The 21,110-nt window shown below is 32.1% G+C and overlaps 2 protein-coding genes across 2 annotated transcripts; both read left to right on the top strand.

Moving 5' to 3' along the window:
• Nucleotides 1-6,184: 6,184 nt before the first annotated feature.
• On the top strand, nucleotides 6,185-8,287 carry LOC133699984 (small ribosomal subunit protein eS25-like). Its single transcript, XM_062123534.1, has 3 exons — nucleotides 6,185-6,344; nucleotides 6,447-6,656; nucleotides 8,027-8,287. The coding sequence occupies exons 1-3, from the start codon at nucleotides 6,342-6,344 to the stop codon at nucleotides 8,138-8,140; spliced, it is 327 nt and encodes a 108-aa protein (XP_061979518.1). The 5' UTR covers nucleotides 6,185-6,341; the 3' UTR covers nucleotides 8,141-8,287.
• Nucleotides 8,288-16,513: 8,226 nt separating this feature from the next.
• Nucleotides 16,514-21,110, top strand: LOC133698640 (glucose-1-phosphate adenylyltransferase large subunit 1-like). Its single transcript, XM_062121632.1, has 14 exons — nucleotides 16,514-16,941; nucleotides 17,138-17,260; nucleotides 17,348-17,518; nucleotides 18,001-18,093; nucleotides 18,210-18,293; nucleotides 18,382-18,437; nucleotides 18,538-18,631; nucleotides 18,940-19,125; nucleotides 19,394-19,474; nucleotides 19,878-19,964; nucleotides 20,038-20,142; nucleotides 20,238-20,344; nucleotides 20,503-20,563; nucleotides 20,668-21,110. Exons 1-14 carry the CDS (start codon nucleotides 16,711-16,713, stop codon nucleotides 20,767-20,769), a joined length of 1,581 nt encoding a protein of 526 aa, XP_061977616.1. The 5' UTR covers nucleotides 16,514-16,710; the 3' UTR covers nucleotides 20,770-21,110.

Here is a 21,110-nt window from a genome sequence, read left to right on the forward strand (position 1 = left end):
GCATGGTTTTATCTTTGCCTTGATTTATAGAGTTGCTCTGTTTATCTTTGTTTTTTGCCGAAAGTTTGATAAAATTTAAGTTTTGATTTCTGGATGTTTTCTATTCGAAAGAAAGAAATCATGTTGAAATAGTTTTTCTAAGCTTTCTGTGATTAAAAAAAAAACATCCAAGAAAATCAAAGTCTGTAACCCAGTATGGAGGTTTAAGACGACAAAAAACGACATGCAGTTTTGATCTTCGATAAACAATGACATTTAGTTTCCACTTTATAGATGGTTTGGAAAGTGTGCTAATAATTGTTATGATATATTGTCATGGTCATAATTTTTATTTGATTTAATTATATGCAATTTGGATTATTAGAGTGCAAATTTAATTATTATGCTCGTATTGAGTTTGCATGAATTGATCATTTCTGCTCTATATTAATACATGCAATTTTTATGAGTGTGTGTGTGTGTGTGTACTTATTATTATAGTTAAAAGCATGAAATTAAGTGTTATGCATAATATTATAGTTTTGATTATGCAATATTTATGCTTATATTATGATAATATTTTGTGCATAATAATAACATGTTAGTATTAGTTAAAATTATGTAGTTCATAATATTAAACTACTCTTATGCAATTTAATGTCTAATGATCCATATAATTTTAACTAATTAGAGAATAGCCATAATATCTTTAATTGAATAAAATTATATATTATGAATGATTAGGATCCCATAAAGAATATTAGACATTAATTATAATTAATATAATAAATTTTATCCCACATGAATTTTTATTATATTTATATTATTAATTAGGATAAAATATCAAGTTATTCATAACTTACTCACAAGAATTATGAATTAAGTAAATAATTTGATAGTTTTATCATAAAACATTAATCTAAGGTAAAATATATATCAAATTATAATTATAATATATCCTTTAGAATTATAAATTAAGTAAATAATTTGATCATAAAGAATAATTGAATCTACTTGAATTAAGAATTCAGCCCATGGGCATTTTTATGTCATTAGATTTGATATTTAAGCATGATTTGCATTGGTAAAGCATGAATATTTATTGCCTTAATTAGACTTACACATGTAATCTATCATTATATGCAGTTTTACAACCTGCAAATATTTCTGATGTTTGTTATGATATTCCTGAACTTAAGGGGGATAACTATAAAATCTGGAAGGAAAGAGTTCCTTTTCATTTAGGGTTGATGGACATAGACTATGCTATTAGGAAAGACGAACCACTAACACTCACTGATATCAGCACTGCAGCAGACATCATGCTTTATGAGCGATGGGAGCAATCTAATCGCTTCAACATGATGTTCATTAAAACTAGAATTTCATTTGGTATTCGTAGTTCTGTCGATTAGCATGAAAAGGTCCAAGACTTGCTGAAAGCCATTGATGAACAATTTATCACTTTAGACAAGGTGCTAGCAAGCACCCTAATCATGAAGTTCTCATCCTTGAGGCTCACCAATATGAGAGGTGTGCACGAGCACATCATGCAAATAAGGGACAATGTGGCTCAATTGAAGAAGCTCGAGGTTGAAATATCAGAGCCCTTCTTGGTGCACTATATCTTGAACACCCTTCCACATCAATATGGACCCTTAAAAATCTTATACAACACACATAAGGAAAATTGGTCAATTAATGAACTCATGACCATGTGTGTTCAAGAGGAAGGGAGACTGGTGATGGAACGGGGTGAAAGTGCAATGTTGGCAACACATGGGAAGGGAAAATCTCAAGCTAATAAAAAAGGAAAAGGTAAAATACCTCCCCAAGCAGGTATCAAGAAAGATTCCAAGTGTTTTTTCTGTAAAAAAAAGGGACACATGAAGAAGGAATGCACTAAATTTCAGAAATGGCTTGAGGACAAAGGTAATCTAACCTCAATTGTTTGTTATGAATCTAATATGATTAATGTCAATATTAACACATGGTGGATTGATTTTGGATTAACAATCCACATTTCAAATTTCTTGCAGGCTTTGCAAAACCTAAGGAAGTTAATGGGAAGTGAGTAAAACATCTTATCAGGAAACAAGATAGGCTCACATGTGGAATCTATAGGAACTTGTTATCTAATTTTAAGTAGTGGTTTTGTTTTAAAGTTAGAAAAGACCTTTTATGTTCCAAGTTTCTCTAGAAACTTGATTTCAGTTTCAAGACTTTTACCTTTTGAATATTCCTTTAATTTTTCAGATTCATCATTCAGTTTATTTTATAAATATGATTGTGTTGGGAATGATATTTTGTTTGATGGTCTTATCTACATTAATTTACAAAACAATGCCACTTATGATGCACTGCATGTTCACACTGTCATTAAAAAATATGTTATTGATGAAAATTCCTTTAAATTATGACATCTGAGATTAGGTCAAATCTCCATAAATAGAATTAAAAGATTAGTAAATGGAGGGGTACGTAATACTTTAGATTTTATTGATTTTGAGACTTGTGTGGACTGTATAAAAGGAAAACAGACCAACAAGTTAAAGAAATGTGCCATTATGAGTTCAAACATATTAGAGATCATACATATTAATATATGTAGTCTAGACTTGGACTCACATAGTTCAAAATACTTCATTTTTTTTTTATAGATGATTACTAACAAAGCATTAGATGTCTTTAAGATTCTTAAGGCTGAATTAGAGAAACAATACGGTAAGCAAATTAAGATTGTGAGATCAGATAGAGGTGGAGAATATTATGGTAGATACACAGAGGATGGACTAACACTTGGGCCATTTGCAAAGTTTCGTCAAGAACATGGGATTGTTGCCCAATACACTATGCCTGGTTCACCGAATCAAAATGGTGTAGCAGAAAGAAGAAACCAAACATTATTAGACATTGTGCGAAGTATGCTTAACATCTCTAAACTTCCTAAATCGTTGTGGGCTGAAGCACTTAAGACGACAATGTATATATTAAACCAAGTTCCAACTAAGATTGTTCCTAAAACACCTTTTGAATTACTGAAAGGTTGAAAACCAAGTTTGTGACATATGCGCGTTTTAGGATGTCTATCTGAAGTGAGAAAATTTATAATCCAAAAGAAAAGAAACTAGACCCAAGGACTATTAATGGGTATTTCATTGGATATGCTGAAAGGTTTAAGGGTTACAGATTTTATTGTCCATCTCACAACGCTAGGATTGTGGAATCAAGAAATGCAAAGTTTCTTGAAAATGATTTAATTAGTGAAAGCGATCAAACCAGAAATATTATTTCCGGGAATGATAATTTAGAATCTCAACCTTCCACTTCAAATCATAGATTGATTATTGTTTACAACACTTCTCAAGTACAAACTGGTGTTGAATAACCAATCATTGAACTTCCACAAGTTGCTAATGATATTGCAGTAGATTAAGTAGTTCAAGAGTTGCCAATAAGTTTTCAACGAGTTGAACCACATACTTCTTTGGGATATGATGGTACACCATTAAAAAGATCTATTAGATCAAAGAGATCAACAATTCCTAATGATTATGTAGTGTATCTGCAAGAATTTGACTATAACATTGGAGTCGAAAATGACCCCGAATCCTTTTCACAAGCCATGAGTTGTAAAGAAACAGAATTATAGTATAATGCCATGAAGGAAAAGATGAATTCTATGAAGAGTAACCGAATCTGGGATCTTGTTGAGTTGTCTAATGGTGTAAAATCCATTGGATGTAAATGGGTCTTTGAGATAAAGAAAGACTCATTGGGCAATATTGAGAGAATTCTTTTTAAAGGTTTTTTTTTATCTCACATTGAAAAAACACAATTTTTTTTTCTTGTGAATATAGAGTATATATATTAATGGGCTTCAAATCTCACATTGAAAAGATAAAATATTTTTTTAATATTTATATAGTGAACTTTGATATAAGTTAGTAACTAACTGAAAAAGATAAAAAAGAGGGGTCTCCGGCTAGGGAAAAAACACATTTTAAAAAAAAAGATCTCTACCGGATTCTGTTAGGTCACCTAAGTCCCAGGTTGACCTGATGTGCCGGGCCGGGTCTGATAACTATACTTAAACATCAAAAAATAAGCTTGAGAGCGTTACTTATAATTTATTCCCTTCATATCTAGTTCAATAAAACGAGTTAATTGATCCTTAAAATTTCAAAATATAGATTTAGGTTCGCTTTTACACTATTATTTTTTAATATTTTTTACCCAAGCACCTAGGTCTGGCAACCATGCCAGACCCATATGCTTTTTTTTGAATGTCAAACCTAAACATGGTTGCCAGAGCCAAAAGTTTGGATCTGCAAAGGTTGCCAAACCGAAGTATCTTAGGCCGAGCGTGGTTGCTAGAATGATGTGTGAGTCTGACATTGTTGCTACACGCACCCTTAAAATTCACTCAATTTTTTTTATTAATCTCTAATTTTAGTGAAGAAATCATCTGCAAAATTGCACACATTAAGATAGTCAAAAGGATAACAAGTCTTTTACATATATAATATTTTTCTTTTCCTACAATATAATGTATCAATTCAAAAGTTTTCTCTTATGATCATATATTTTAAATGTTTGTATGTACTAATATTTATAATGTAGAAGAAACTCTCATTGAAACAAACTTTGACAATTAGATCATGCAACAACATCTCAAACTTAAAAAAGCATGAATCCTTCAAAAAACTATCAAATATTTGGATGGAAACATAAAATTAATATTTTCATCCACAATGCATGCAAAAAAAAAAAAGAAATTTATTTTTGAAGACTTGAAATAAATCATTTAGAACTATGCACTTGGGTCTAGATCTAAGCAATGTGGGCTAGCAATCATGCTAGGTCCAAGCATCTTGAGTATGACAAACATGCTTGATTTGAAAAACAACAAATAAAGAGGAAAATTGTGCATTTTAGTTGTAAGAAGAAAGAAAAGAAAGAAAAAACACAAACAATCGATCACCGGCAGTAATCTAACCATTATCTGTCAACACGCGTCACACTATGTGGAAGATGACACGATTGCACATCTAGTGAAATGAAGGATGATCAGATTTGGCTAACAGGAAACATTACACGTGCCTCCTTAATAATGCGGGCGCCACCTATTCGCTGAGGAAAAAAAAAGCCAAAGAAACATCTTGTAAAAAAATAAAAAATTAAAAGTGAAACTACTATTACAATCCATAGTAAAAATATCTCTTGATTTACAGTAATTTTCTCACAATATTTAACTTTATATATATATATATATATATATATATATATATATTTCATTATAAACTTATTCAAGGAAACTAACACACGGGTTGGCCTTTTGTGTTTATCAACCTTAACTTCCATGATAAATACCACTGTGTGGCATGTGGCGAGCAAATTAACTCAGATGCAGCTGGAAGATTAGGCTAATTTCATGTTCAAGGTGCACTAACAAAAATTCGATTACATTATGACTTTGGTAATAATTATTTTTTAAGGTATTTTTTGTTCAAAAATACATAAAAATAATATATAATTTTTTAAAAAATTATTTTTGACATAAACATATTAAAGCAATTTAAAAATATAAAAAAATATTAATTTCAAGCAAAATAAAACTTAAAAAATTATAAAATGCAATTTCAACTATTGGCCAGCCTGTTCTTCTTGTTGATATATTTTTTTAGAATAGCTAGATAGCTTCTTTTGCAAAATAATGTTGTCTGTGTATGAGAAGATTGCTGAGGAAATCGACGCAAATTTACTTTTCGTCGCATTACAATTATCATGACGATAAAATTAAGGAAACTTTTTAATTCACTAGTTTAAATTATTATTCTAAATCACTTTTAAAGAATTTCAACTACTTTATAAAAGCAATTTTTTTTAGTCTAAAAAATATTAAATGTATTTTTTATAATTTTAATTTTTTAATGTTAAATGTTTTTAAAAATATCATTTTATTAAAAAATATTTTCAAAATATATTTTACTAAAAAATATTTTCAAAATATATTTTACAGATTAACAAACACACTCAGAAATAACACTAAGAAGTATTCACGGATACGGGCCCAAATATTCGTGGGCTTGGGCTTGTCATTAGAGAAAACATATGGGAGCTTTTCAACAAAACAGTCCTTTAAGCGTAGCTTGAAACAATAAAAGCAACCCCTTAGGCAAAATGAAATCCTACGTCGTCGTTTCTAATTCAGCTGACAATCCAAGAAACCCTAGATATATACTTGCCGCATAACAGCAAGTAACGCACGCAAAACGCCTACCTGATTTCCCTCACCACTTCCCTGCAGTAGCAGCAGCCTCTTTCCCTCTCCCTCCCCTAACACCGCGTCAACAGATCCAATGGTAACCCTCTATTTCTCTACAAAATTATTCAAATCTCAACAACTATACGTTTCTCTTCACAAATCCAATTGAACTAACTTTTGTTTTCTATGGTTTGTGTAGGCACCGAAGAAGGAGAAAGCACCGCCACCATCATCGAAGCCAGCAAAATCAGGAGGAGGGAAGCAAAAGAAGAAGAAGTGGAGCAAGGGAAAGCAAAAGGAGAAAGTCAACAACATGGTTCTCTTTGATCAGGCTACTTATGATAAGCTTCTCTCTGAAGCTCCCAAGTACAAGCTTATCACTCCTTCTGTCCTCTCCGACCGTATGAGGGTACAGTAACGTTTTTCTCGAAAGCTTACGTCTTTTCCGTATTTTAGTCACATCAAATCGTGGGGTTTTTTGTTTATGATTATTTTAGGATATTTTAGTTACTGGGTTTACGACTAAGTGTATAGCACTAACGTATGCGTTATGCTAATTTCACTGAAAATCTGTCGGATTCATGTCCGGGAGGATCTTAACCGTTGAATTTGTGGGATCTATCGTTCAATAAATGATTTATGTCGATAGAAGTCATGTAAAATTAGCATTATTTAATATCTACACTCACCAAAACATTTGCTCTGAGCAGTGTGATGGGTGGGTCCAACTTGATGGCGTGTTTAGGGTATATGACATAAATCCCGAGGAATGTTGTTGTTCTTGAAGTAAACCTTCTGATTTTCTACTAGCTGTTGCCATTTTAGGGAATAAAAAGTTTTAGTTTTTGGTAGCAATTTTTGGAGAATTATTGTAAGTTGTAATGGTAATGTGGTGGAAGAGTTTGAGAGAATGTTTAAAATCATGGATAGTTAATAAAAAGTTACAGTTACTCAAAATTATCATGAATTGGATTGTTGTTGATTAGGTGTATAGGTCCTCTTTTATTCTCATTATTGGTACATTGTTCCTGGTGTTGTTTTATTTAGTTGTGACAATTGGATCGGTGTATTGGTTAGCTTATGTGGAGCGCATATCATGTATATTTTTTGTGTTTTGGTTGTCTTTGAGATATAGATGAATGTGGAATTCTGTGCCTCAAAAGTTTCTGTTCTGTGGTTATAGTTTTATTTTTTCCGTAATGGTGTCAAGATCTGTAAACTATTATACATGCCTTAGAATATTCTCATTGGTGAAAGTACATCAAGTTTGGTTGCTGATCTAGTAATGTGTCTGTCTACCTTGGTCTATTGGTATGGACTAAGAGACTTTTGGCTACATAATTATAGGTGCACCATGATCCTTCTTATCAACAGAAGGATCAGGATTCAAACCCAGGTTATTAGGTACCTTGCCAAGTGCTTTGGTCATTTTAATACCTAACACTGATCAGTCATACATTGATGTGCACTGTCTGCTACTTTTTACAATAGAGTTCAGGCTACAAGCTAGGTATTCAGCACTTTTATATTCTTATTATTTTGACTTTTGAGGTTCATGTTTAAAGGTTTTTGTGTAAAAATAACATCGACCATAGAGCAACTGCTGTACGCTTAATATGATATAACTGTGGCCTTGTGTATTCTACTTGGGCATTGTTTTCTTAAATGTATTTTATTAGCCTGCCAAGTATTAAGTATGAATGTCTAACCCTGCTTTCGTGTTTTATTTAATTTTGTGTGCATGTTTCATTTGATTTTGTATTTTAATGTACCTTGCAGATTAGTGGATCACTTGCGAGGAAGGCAATTAGGGAACTGATGGCTAGAGGTTCTATTAGGATGGTCTCTTCTCATGCAAGCCAGCAGATTTACACCAGGGCAACCAACACCTAGGTGTCTTATTGTATTTGGGGTTATTTAGTTTTCAGTAGCATGTTGCTGTGCTTCACTGCTATTACTTTTTATTGATGTGACTGTGATAACAATCTTTAGAAGGTTCCTATCTTTTGTGTTGAATGAATTTTTTCAGAGTTCTTGAGCTGTTGGTTTTGCATCTTTAGATTATTTTCTCCCATGCGGTATGCACTTCTTGTTCCACTGGTTTTGGTCTTCTGTGCATGGCATTGCATTCTGCTGCCTTTTGTTTTCAGGTTTTTTGGCTGTTTGTGGAAGTTGCGCTGTTAGTTTAGAAGTTAATTGTTTTGATATAGAAACCTTTTCTTTGGTGTTTGGTAAGCTGCTCAAGATATGTATGTTCATTTGCCAACCTGCAGCGTAGAGAGTTTCATGGTTTTGAATATTCAGTTATGGAGGGTAGCGGAAAGGGTTTCGCTAGTTGTGACTAGTAGAATAGTATTTGTTGCCTCTCCCTCCAAGGTTTTATTAGTTTAACTATTATGAGACCAGAATTCGCTGCATTAACCAGTCCTGATGTAGATTGACGATGTCAGTAAAACAAGACTCGCAAAAGCTGCTTCCTAAAGGAGGTGGGATGGCAAAATTACCCAATGGATAGATGGGGATGGTATGAGGGTTATTTTCCAATTACATAAATAGAAAATAGGGATGGGGCTCGGCAGCAACTTTCCTGTCCCATTGAGAAACTCCTCTCTCCCGTTTTTGGTATTTCACGAATTATATTTGAATTTTCAAGGCAGTTTGTGGACGAAATAGGAGGGGTCAAGATTTGATAATCTCAAGTGAGTAGAACTTGTTCTCATAATTCACTAGCATGCCACGTGAAATCTTTCCATGGAGCCTTTTGCATTGAGCTTTTGCTCGTGTATTCTTGTTTTTGAGTGCTATCTCTTATCAGTCACTACTGCATGGGACTCGAACAAAATTGGCCTTGGTTCCTTCCTGTCATCAACCCACACCGCATCCATGGCGGAACCAATTCAGTCATTTGATTCCACCTATGGAAAATAGGAACGATCAATCATGCTGATAAACTTTTAACCCATGCGATTTTTATTTGCTGGAAAATAATTTTTTTAAAAAATAAATTTTAGGAAAGAAAATTCTAGAAAAGTGAATTATTTTTTAATATTTGATAGTGTAATGAAAAATAAATTAAAAAAAAATAATTTCCAGTGTTTGGTTATGTCATGGAAAATGAGCTGAAAAATAACTTATTAATGTTTTATTTATTTTCAAGTTTATTAAAATAATAAGAAACAAATCTTACAAATTAAAAAGTTGAATGAGAATGAAATTGAAAAAAAATAATATAATTTCATAAGTTATCTCAAATAAAATAAATAATAATTAAAATAATAGAGATTAAATATAAAAAATTAAAAAAATTAAAAGATGAAGAAATTAAAATAATAATAATTAACATTTCATAAATTATTTCAAATAAAATAAGTAACAATCAAAAGAATGAGGATCAAATTTGATAGATAAAAAATTTCGAGTAAAAAATAATAAGGGAAAAACAAATAACAATTATAAAAATGAAGACCAAACTTAATATAAAAATTAAATTCTTAGAGATGAAATTGAAAAACAAATATTCAAAACAAAATATATATAGCAATCAAAAGTTTGAGGACCAAATTTGATATAATCAACAAATAATATGACATTTCTAAAATTTTCACAACTTTCAGAAAGTGTTTTCTGCCCAAAATAAAAGGAAAAACACTTTCCTGGAAATCAAGCTAAATTTTTATTTGACTGGAAAGTGTTTTTTGTTGACCGGAAAGTGTTTTCTATTGACCAACTTTTCTAATGGCAAACAAATACAGGAAAGTTTGGAAAGTGGTTTCCCGAAAACCGCTTTTCGAAAAACAAACACCCCCTAGTCTAGCTGGTTTTTCTTTTTCTTGTTCTTGGTCTTGATATAAATACAAAAAGAATAAAGGATCATTTAGCATATATCTCGTGTAAGAAATTAATTATTATATGCATAGAGAATTAGATGAAATGGATCCATCTTTTTTATTCTCCCAATGCATAAAATTTGTCATAAACTACCATTTTAATTAATGAACATATAAACAGCTATTATATTATCATCAACAAAAGAAAGTCAAACATAGCAAGTAAAGAAGATGTATAGAAAGAAAATGTGATGGATCAATGTATTACACACACACACACGGATCCCATGAGTAAAAAATCAAATACAAGGTAATAACTCAATATTCTAGACTTGGTAGAATGTCATGTCCGGCTGACATGAGTTTTACTTATTTCTAGACTCAAAATCTCTAGATTTAGCTACACACTAGGTCCAAGTACATGCAGGTCTAAAGAGATATCAGACTTAACATTCTTGGGTTCAACCATGCACTAGGTTCAAATACATGGGTCTAGCGAGGTGCTAGACCCAATACTCTTGGGTTCAACCATGCGCTGAACCCATACATATATGAGTTTGAAGAGATAGCTATCAGGAGGAGATGACGTTCCAACCCCTCCATTCAAGAAAATGACAATGTTCAGAGGCTATATATATATATATAACCTCTAAACCACCCATGTAAAAAGATTCACACTTTTCCTATTCTCTAAAATATCTTTACTCTTATTTTCAAAGCATTTATCATACACAACTAAGAAAAAACACTCAAAGCATTTATCATACACAACTAAGAAAAAACACTTTTGTTCTTAGAATTAAAATCTCATTCTCTCATTTATATTCAATCCTTTATTAAAACCTACTGACTTTATCATCGAAAAGGTCCCTAAATCCCAGTAAAAAAGACTGTTTCGCTAGTGTCAAGTCTTCTATCATCAATCATTAATTTCATGAACTATAGAGAAAGGAATATTAAACTGGATGTGTGATTACTCACTATTCAAACACTTAAAAAAACCTTGCTATTGAGCATATTCTATTATTGGAACATTATCAATTGACACCGTCTATGGAGAACTGATAAAAAAGCCATCGACTATTCTTCTTGAATTGATTTTTGATAACTCTAATCGCTATTAATGGCAAACAATCAATATACTCCTAGGATGGAATGTGTTATGGACCTTTTTGTAGTTGCTAGCATATCTACTCCATAAGAGTTTTAACAACTCATCAATCAGGTGCAAGCCCTTACCCAAGCTGTCTTAGCATCCCAGGCGAGTTGCATACCCTCATCTTAAAAAGTACATCTCTATAAAGATGACTTTGGACAACCATGATGGTCTGGTAGATCCACGAGAACATATCCAAAACATGCGTAGACACCTTGTGCTGGTCATCCAAGATAATGATGCTATATGCAAGATCCTCTCTACGACATTTAGAGGGTCAACACCAGCTTGATATAACAATCTAAAGCCAAGCTTTGTCATGGGTTTTTATGATCTTTATGCTAAACTTGTGTCAAAATTTAGCACCAGTAAACCCACCAAGAGAAGCTCCACATAACTCTTCAGCATTACTAAATTAGGAGGAGAATCCACTAAGACATCTTTAAATAGGTTTAACAAAAAAAATGCTCAAGATATAAGAATTAATTAAGCCAGCAACCTCAAAGACTTTGATAAGTAGAGTAAGAAAACGTTCTATGTGGAAGGATTTGTATGCTCTACTAGATTCAAACCTGTTAAAGGTAAAGCTAGTCATGGAGAATCATGTAAAGAGTAGAGGAAGCCAACATATTGAGGTATGAACCTCATTGTACAAGGAGGATGAGAATTAGCAACCTTTCAAATATAATCGTTCTCCTAGTAGAGATAATAATTTCAAGAAAGGTTAGCAGGTTACAGTAGCTCGAATTGCCAAGGATGTAACATGAATAATCCTTTTTTCAACTACTGATTTTATTAATAAGCAAACTTCAAAAGTAATTTTGATGTTCAAGTTGTTTTCTTAATTTTTTTCACATTTTCAATATTAAATTGATGCGAACAATATATCTTTTATTTTTTGTATAAATATAAGAAATTAACTTAAATTGACATGTAAGCTAGGCGAAGGATGTCGTATATTCTTAATTCAAGAGAATTTTGCTAATCATCTACTTATCATTATTACAGTCTAAATAAAATCAATTAATTATGCGTTTATATCTTAGAGTGTGGTAGTGGTTGCTTTTCAAAGTGTTTTTTGCTAAAAAATGCATCAAATATATTTTTTTTTTTTAAAAATTATTTTTGACATCAGCATATCAAAACAATCCAAAATTATATATATTAAAAAAATAATTTTTTTTATAAAATATCATTTAAGATGTAATTCCTAACAATGGGTGTGCACTTGTAGCTTGACAAAGAACCGAGCATATTTTAGTACTAAGGCATCAACTTTGATATGGACAGGTGTTCGGTATATGTGGTTTCTATTTATAGCAAGAGATTGTTAGAGAATAATATAAATCATATCTTGTGACCTCACTTAACAACTTAAGCTTTTAAGTTGAATTGGTTTTTTGACATAGTATTAGAGCTTTGATGACCAAGCAGTCACGAGTTTGAATCTCATCATTCTTATTTATTTGATAAAAATAAAGCACAAAGTAGTGTGAGTTTGTGCAAGTTTCAAGCTCAAAGAGCTTTCACATGAGGGGCTGTGTTAGAAAATAATATAAATCATATCTTAGGACCTCACTTAACAGTTTAAATTATTAGGTTGAGAAAGTTATTTGATAAAGATAAGGTGTTCAATTCTATTCTTTAGTGTTTTATTTTTTTAATTTAAATGATATATTTTGCTTTTTTTTTTTAGTATTTTTGCATGTTGTTTGAATATATATATATATATATATATATATATATATATATATATATATATATATATATAACTTGAAATTATGTAATTCAAATTTCAAACACAATGTCAAGTATCTAAATATAATTTTAAAATTTAAACATTTATATTTAATAACTACTAGATTGTTCGTTTGCGCTATGCTACGGGTATGATCAATTTTTTTTAATGTAAAAAGAAACATAAAGGAGTAGTTAATGTTTTTCTAGTAGAAAAAAAAAATAAAATTTAACCGTTTGAGAGTTGACTTGACAAATCCAAAGACAACCTCAATGACTAGTAATAACATAGTTTGACTAAAAAAATTCAAGACATTCTTTTTTTTTTTAAATATCGAAACAATAATATATTGAATCGACCTATCAATTCGAGTTAACCTTCCAAATTCACGACTCATGTCATGAGATCATGATAACCATATATAAAGCAAATCAAAACAAATTATAAAACTTAATTCCCAATAAATGCATTGCTAAATGATGAAATTGGAAAAAATCAATCTAGAAAAAAAACAATAATATTTTAATATAAAAGAGAAAGAATTGATAGTATATGGTAACAATGCCCTTGGAGGGATAAATATTAAGTATAAAAGAATGAGGGGCATTTAGGTAATTGTATATGAGTTGAAAATATAAATAGGAAGAGGAGAGAGAGAGAGAGAGATATTTAAAATTAGAAAGAGAGAACCAGTAGGAGAGAAAAAAAGAAGAAGAAGAAAGAAGAAGAGAGTTGGAGAAAATAAGTTTAAAAGGTAAGATTATGTTTTTATGTTTATAATTATTGGTATAAATTAAGATTATGAATTTATTGAATATTAGGGTTTTGAAGATTATGATTTGGGTTTGATTGAAATATTATGGATTACTTTTTATGGGTAATGGTTTTATTGATTGAAGTTTAGATGATTTTGTTAGGAATAATGATTTTGAGACTAATTGGTTTAATTGATATGTTAGGTGTAAGAATACTGAGAAAAACGCTTGCTGGAAATCTGGATAGTATGGTCTTGAGGTTGAAGTTTACGAGATTTCTATTTGGTCCTTTAATTTTAGTAACATATAGTTTAGTCTTTCAACTTTGAAAAAATTACAAATTGGTCCTTGAAACATAATTCAAGATTCTAGACATAATTGAGGATGTATTATGGGTAAAATTTCAGTATAGTTATGAATTTATAACATTTTCAGTTTGGTTCTTCAATTTGGCAAAATTACAATGTAACTTTGAGAAAATTCTAGATTAGTCCCTAGCTATAATTTCAGTTTTTCATGTTGGTTTTGATGAATAATTGAGGTTTATTTGTGAATTATTATCAAGTTTTATGTTTTGTTTCCTTTTTAATTAGATTTTAAAAAACCGTTTGATTTTTTAGTTTTTTGAGAAAAAGGATCAGTTTGGTTCATAAACATATATGATTATGAGTTAGACCTTAAGTTAAGTGTATTAAATAGATTGTACATTCTTTTTGAGTTGTTTTTTTAATATGTCTCCTTTTGTATTAAGATAATCCTGATCTTCTATTTGTAGGATATCTATAGGATTGTCTTCGATATTTGCTTTCGTGTTATTTCTACTTTTGAGTCAGGTGAGTAAATAATTTTTTATATGTTAAAGGACTAGTATAAATACGTGAATTATTAATAAAGAATTAATCGTGCTTCTTAGTAATTCTTATATTGTTATTTATTTCTTGTTTATGATTAGATATGATATAAATCATTATGTACTTTTGAATTAATAGCTTTTTATTTTATTGATGTCATGAGTTGAGTCTTGAGATATAAATATGTATGTGTGATTATGATATAACATATGGTATATTAGACATAATACCCATGCTAACAGGGTAGCGTTAGTTTTTGTGCACATCGTATATGAACCCTAGTTGGTCAGGGGAGTCACCAACATGTGGCGACTAATCATCCCACAATACAGAGCGTCATGCTCATTACATTTTGATTCTCTGACGAGCCTTACCTTATGATATTTTTGTTATGGCTTATTCAAGAAACTTTCCAGAACTTAAAGTCATGTGTGTGTGTGTGTATGTTCCTTATTGTTGTATTACCTCATGTACATATATTAAACGTTATCTACTCACTGAGTTGTCGAACTCATCCTTTCGTTAATTATCTCTTTCAGGCTTATAGCTTGTTAGCAAGTTGTTTTTGTTGGACTTTCAAAACGTGCTCTTTTGGTTGTAATTAATATTTTTTCTTTATATCTAGTTAATGCTCTACAATTACGATATTTGTATTAACTCTTGGATTAAGATATTTAATTTATTTTATGAAATTAGTTATGTTATCATGTTACGTAAAACTCTGTTTTGTTTATATAAGGAAAAAGTTTGTGTGTAAGTTTGAGTTCGCATAGGTATGGAACTCTAGAGGAAGACCTTGTCTATGTGTCGGTCATGGATCCGGGAATCAGGTGGTGACAATGACATAATAAAATGATCGAAGTTTACTTGGGTTAACTTGTGATCCGAATCATGAGACTGAAATAACTTTATATAAAACAAACCAAAACAAATGAAAAAGCCTAATTCATAATCAACAAAATGTTGAATGATAAAACAAAAAAAAAGTCAATTAAAAAAATAAAAAAAACGCTTGATTCAACTGGGTTAACCCGCCAAACCTGTGACATAGGTTATGAAACTAAGATAACCACAAAGAAAGGAAATCACAACAAATTATGAAGTTCAATTTGAATGATAAAATTAGAACAAAAAATATAAATTAAAAAAACAGAAAGTAAAAAAAATATTATTCATGGAACGGAACAAATTGAATAAAACTGGAACATCTTGATCGTAATTTGACCAAGAAATCAACTGACATTCAGAGCGAGATGAAATTTGTTTTGAGTTTTTTTATTTTTTAAAATTGTACAAGATATTTCAGACAAAACAGAAAGAAATTGATAATTTTACTTGAAAAATCTTGAATACAAAGAGATAGAAATGATGGAGGCAAAGGACCAAGAGAAAAAAAAATCTTGAATACAATGTTTGTCTAAATTCTTATTTTTAAAAAAGTTATTTTTTTAGTATTTTTAAATTATTTTGATGTATTAATATCTAAAATAAATTTTAAAAAATAAAAAAATATTATTTTAATATTTTAAAAATACAACTTTTATAGCACCTCTAGACAGCAGGAGATGACGAGCGAGAAGAGAGAAAGATCACATTTAATATTTTAAAGGTATAAAAGAACATGAAATGCAAGATTTCTCGTGAGGATTCACAAACCAATGAAGCCATATTAACTATCAGTGTCAGCATCACTTCACGTATCTCACTCCTATTTCCACCTCCTGAAAGCCCACTTGGTGTGTTTTCTAATGTGATCTTTTATGTTCAGTCAAAAGTTTGATGCTTTTGCATTTTGCTACTTTAGATTCTCGATTCTTGGTAGCTTTTGTTATCTAGGTTGTACTTAAAAGTTTGTTTTATATCGTTAAACTTGACTTTTTGGTTGCTTAGATTTGGTACTTTCTCGATTCCTCTAGTGTGTAAGAGCATGTGACACAACAGTCATTCCATTTTCACCTATTTATAGTCGGTACCATATCTTACGTGATCTTTACAAGTTTACTTTACTTGGTTACTTGGTTTTGGAACCCAGCTTTTATAGGGATTTGTACGCGGTGCTTTGGTGAGTGAATTAAATACTTATTGATTGTGATCCATCACGATTATCACAAGTGGGCTGCCTGTGAGAGTGCAGTAATGGATTCTTGCTGTGTTGCTTTGAGGGCTAATACTCATGTGGCAAAAGCTAGCAAAGGTGGTTTTAACAATGGAGATACAGAGTTTTGGGGTGAAAGGATCAGAGGGAGTTTCAATAACATTTGGGCCAATCAGTTTGCAAAAAGCTTGAAAGTTGACAAGAGTGTCAATAAGTTCACGCCTGGTGTTGCTTTCGCTGTTTTGACATCAAATAATGGCAAAGAGACTGTGGTAAGTTGATTTAATTATATAATCAATTTTTGCATTCTTTGGTCGTTCTTTGATATCCTCCATGATCAAAATTTCTTATAATATGAATATAGCCATCTTAGTTTCTGAATATGAATGATTTTGATTTTTAAACATGTGTGACTTTGATCATAATTTGAAGTATACTCGTCCCTGAACGGTTCCTAATTGATGTTAGACCTTACAACCGCCGCGATTCGGGAGAAGAAGAGCAGACCCAAAAAATGTAGCATCAATCATATTAGGTGGAGGTGCGGGGACTCAGCTATTTCCCCTTACCAGAAGGGCAGCAACTCCAGCTGTAAGAAAATATGTTTGATTCATAGAAGATGATCAGTAAAGATTATAAGTTTTGAGGTTTAATAATTCAGTTCATTGTATTCTGCAGGTACCAGTTGGAGGTTGCTATAGGCTTATAGACATCCCGATGAGCAACTGCATCAATAGTGGAATAAACAAGATTTTTGTGTTGACGCAGTTCAACTCGGCTTCCCTGAACCGGCACCTTGCGCACACGTATTTCGGAAATGGTATTAACTTTGGAGATGGATTTGTAGAGGTATGATTCCAGTCTTGGTGTGTTTATTATGCCTCTGAATTTCTGATTTCGGAATCGGAAATTGAACTTCCTGCAATACAAAATCCGGGATGCCATATGATATTTTTTCCTATCGTGTAGGTTTTTTGTGCTGGTAAAACTTTATGTAATTGTGACAACATACACAGCAAGCAATCAAAGTTTGCTTGAACTTGTTTTTTTCTAGTAATATAACAATCAAATTCCAGGTTTCCTAATTCACTTGATACGAGAGCAGAAGTTAATTTTGGTAAATTTTCATGTCAATGATCTGATCAGGAGATTGCAGATCATCCAATTTTGGCAGATGAGTTATAAGCAAATCTCAATGATAACATTGACAACACGTTATTCTAATTGGAATTCTTCTATGTCAAGGGATTTAATCAATAAAAATCGCATCAAATTTCTAACATGATTTCTTCATAATGAGATGTTGAATTGTGAACACATTTGATTAACAGGTTTTAGCTGCAACTCAAACGCCTGGGGAAGCAGGAATGAAATGGTTCCAAGGAACAGCAGATGCTGTGAGGCAATTCACATGGGTTTTTGAGGTGAATATGAAAACTTATGAGGAAATTTCATCTGTAAATAACTAATCATACTCCACATTGCTCCAGTCCTTGCTCAAATTGAATTGGGGTCTTATAAATTATGTTGGCTTTTGTAGGATGCCAAGAACAGGAGCATTGAGAATATACTTATCTTGTCCGGAGATCATCTTTACCGAATGGATTATATGGACTTCGTGCAAGTATGCCATTGTTTCTCTAATGAAATGGACTTTAAATATAGTTAACATATTCTTAAATCTGGCTTACCTGTTTGCTATGAATCAACAGCATCATGTTGATAGTAATGCTGATATTACAATTTCATGTGTTGCAGTGGGCGAAAGGTCTGTTGAGTCTTTATCTTTGCTTCAAGTGATATTTTTTCTTGGTTTGCTGGTTATGGAAACTTTTGTTTTATAACATTTCATCTTTATTGCTTTGCAGCCGTGCATCAGATTATGGACTGGTTAAAATAGACAGCAAGGGCCAAATTTTCCAATTCACTGAAAAACCGAAGGGTTCAGAATTGAGGGAAATGGTGAGGATTTCAGAATTCTCTTGTTTAGACTTACTTTTGTCATAGCATCCTTTGAATCTACACCCACGTGCATGCCCCTCTTATATTCTGGCAAGAATAAGTATCTAGGTGCCTGCCGTGTCTAAAATCTCTGGCATTTTCCTTGAGACTGTTAAATAACATCATAATTTCTATATAAAATCTGAAATTTTGATCATCTGGCTTCCTTACGCAATTACCTTATGTTATAGTGATAAAAGTACTATGAAATCCAGATCATACTGAATTACTCCAATTTAAGCATATATATTTTTGTTGATTCTCTGCAGCAAGTAGATACGACTCCTCTAGGGTTGTCTCCGCAAGACGCCTTGGAATCTTCCTATATTGCATCAATGGGGGTCTATGTGTTTAAAACAGATATTTTATTGAAGCTTCTGAGGTGGAGGTATCCCACATCAAATGACTTTGGATCTGAGATCATTCCTGCAGCTGTAATGGAGCACAATGTCCAAGTAAGAGAACTTTATAGGTTTAAATATTAGTTCTTTTAATATGTTTCTCAATCTGTTTTGACAGAAGGATGATTTGTCAGCCTAGAGCAAAACCTACCGTGCACCATGCTCCCTTTTTCCTACCACGGTGTAAAAGAAGAATAAACAAGCTTAAAACGAAGAACTAAAAAACTGAGCTCTTTTCTTATTCACATTCAATTTGTTTTACTCTGTGCAACATGTACGCTTCCTGTAGAAAGTATAGTTCGAATATAATATTGCTTTGCAGGCATATATTTTCAAAGACTACTGGGAGGATATAGGAACCATCAAGTCATTTTATGAAGCTAACTTGGCCCTCGCTGAAGAGGTTAGTTTTATAATTATGACTCTTGACAGTTTGGAATTAAATTCCATACCATTCTTTTACTTACCATGTGATCGAAAAGGTATATAGATATGTAGCGGACAATGTCATCTGAAGAAAATATGAAATATTTTCTGCCACTTCTTTTGTCTCTCAATGAATTCGGGCACCTTTTCTCTTGCCTTTTCGTGGCACTTGCTATTGCTACCATATATATAAGATGAGAAGATATGTGAATCATTACTGCCTTGCAAAGATTTCTGGCTTCAGATGCAATATAGCCATCTGAGTTTCCATGCCTCAGCAATTTGTAATTAGCTTTCCATATTATTTCAAGCATGTATGTTTGAATTTCTTTTCACTGAGACCAGATTCATGTTTTTGATCGACTATATATTTTCTGCAGCCTCCTAAGTTTGAGTTTTATGACCCAAAGACACCCTTCTATACATCTCCTGGATTCCTACCACCAACCAAAATTGATAAATGCCGGGTATGCTGATGTACATTGAGCTCCAATTTGTGGATTTGATGAATTACATTCCTTCTGATGTTTGATTTTTCAGATTGTAGATGCAATAATTTCCCATGGATGTTTCTTGAGAGAATGCACTGTCCAACACTCTGTGGTCGGCGAACGCTCCCGTTTAGATTATGGCGTTGAGTTAAAGGTGACCCATCATCTTTTCTTCCATTCTTTACATTTTCTTTTTCCTTTCTGGTTACTTGAGTGAGTTATAACCATCTCTCTTTTTTCTGTCTTCAGGATACCGTGATGCTTGGGGCAGACCACTACCAAACTGAAGCTGAAATTGCCTCTCTTCTGGCAGAGGGTAAAGTCCCAATTGGCGTAGGAAGGAACACAAAAATCAGGTACTGGACTCAACATTGGAAAATAGACTGAAAACTCAAACGAAATATATGGATGCCCCCCTCCTCCCACCACCTCCTTTTTTTACTTCATTTATAAGAAGACTACAAGGGTATATAAATGGTTATTTCTGACAAAAAGTTTGTGGTTTTTCTTGAAGGAACTGCATAATTGACAAGAATGCGAAGATAGGGAAAGACGTGATCATTATGAATAAAGATGTAAGTAACACCACTCATTCAAACCATGCTCATATACATAATCCTTCTCAATAGACTCCTATGAAAATTTTGCATGCATGTATCGCAATGCTTTGGTTTTGCAGGGTGTGCAAGAAGCAGACCGGGAAGAAAAAGGGTTCTACATTCGATCTGGAATCACGATTATATTGGAAAAGGCAACAATAGAGGATGGCACAGTTATATAAATAGATGTTGGATCTCAATTATTTATCAAGGACTTGGTTCCAAGAGGGTGTTGAGACAAGAACATTTTGAAGCTCTTTATTAGTGCCTATTTAAGAATGGTAGTGGCAGCATTTTGGTCTCAAAAGATAGAAGCATGCAAGCTGCCCCTGCTTTATCCTACGTAAACCACAGGATCCCTCCTTGCTTGTAAAAATAGAGCCCGAGTTAACATCTGATACAAGTCCCTGGTTATCAGCTGCTTCGGGTCTTTTTGAAGTCTGTACTTGTACAAGACTGGAAAAAGAAATATTTGTATTTTGTATGGAATAATGAAATAAGCCTGCTAATGCTTGCAATAGAA

The sequence above is a fragment of the Populus nigra genome, chromosome 7, assembly GCF_951802175.1.
Source record: "Populus nigra chromosome 7, ddPopNigr1.1, whole genome shotgun sequence".
Taxonomy (NCBI): Eukaryota; Viridiplantae; Streptophyta; class Magnoliopsida; order Malpighiales; family Salicaceae; genus Populus; species Populus nigra.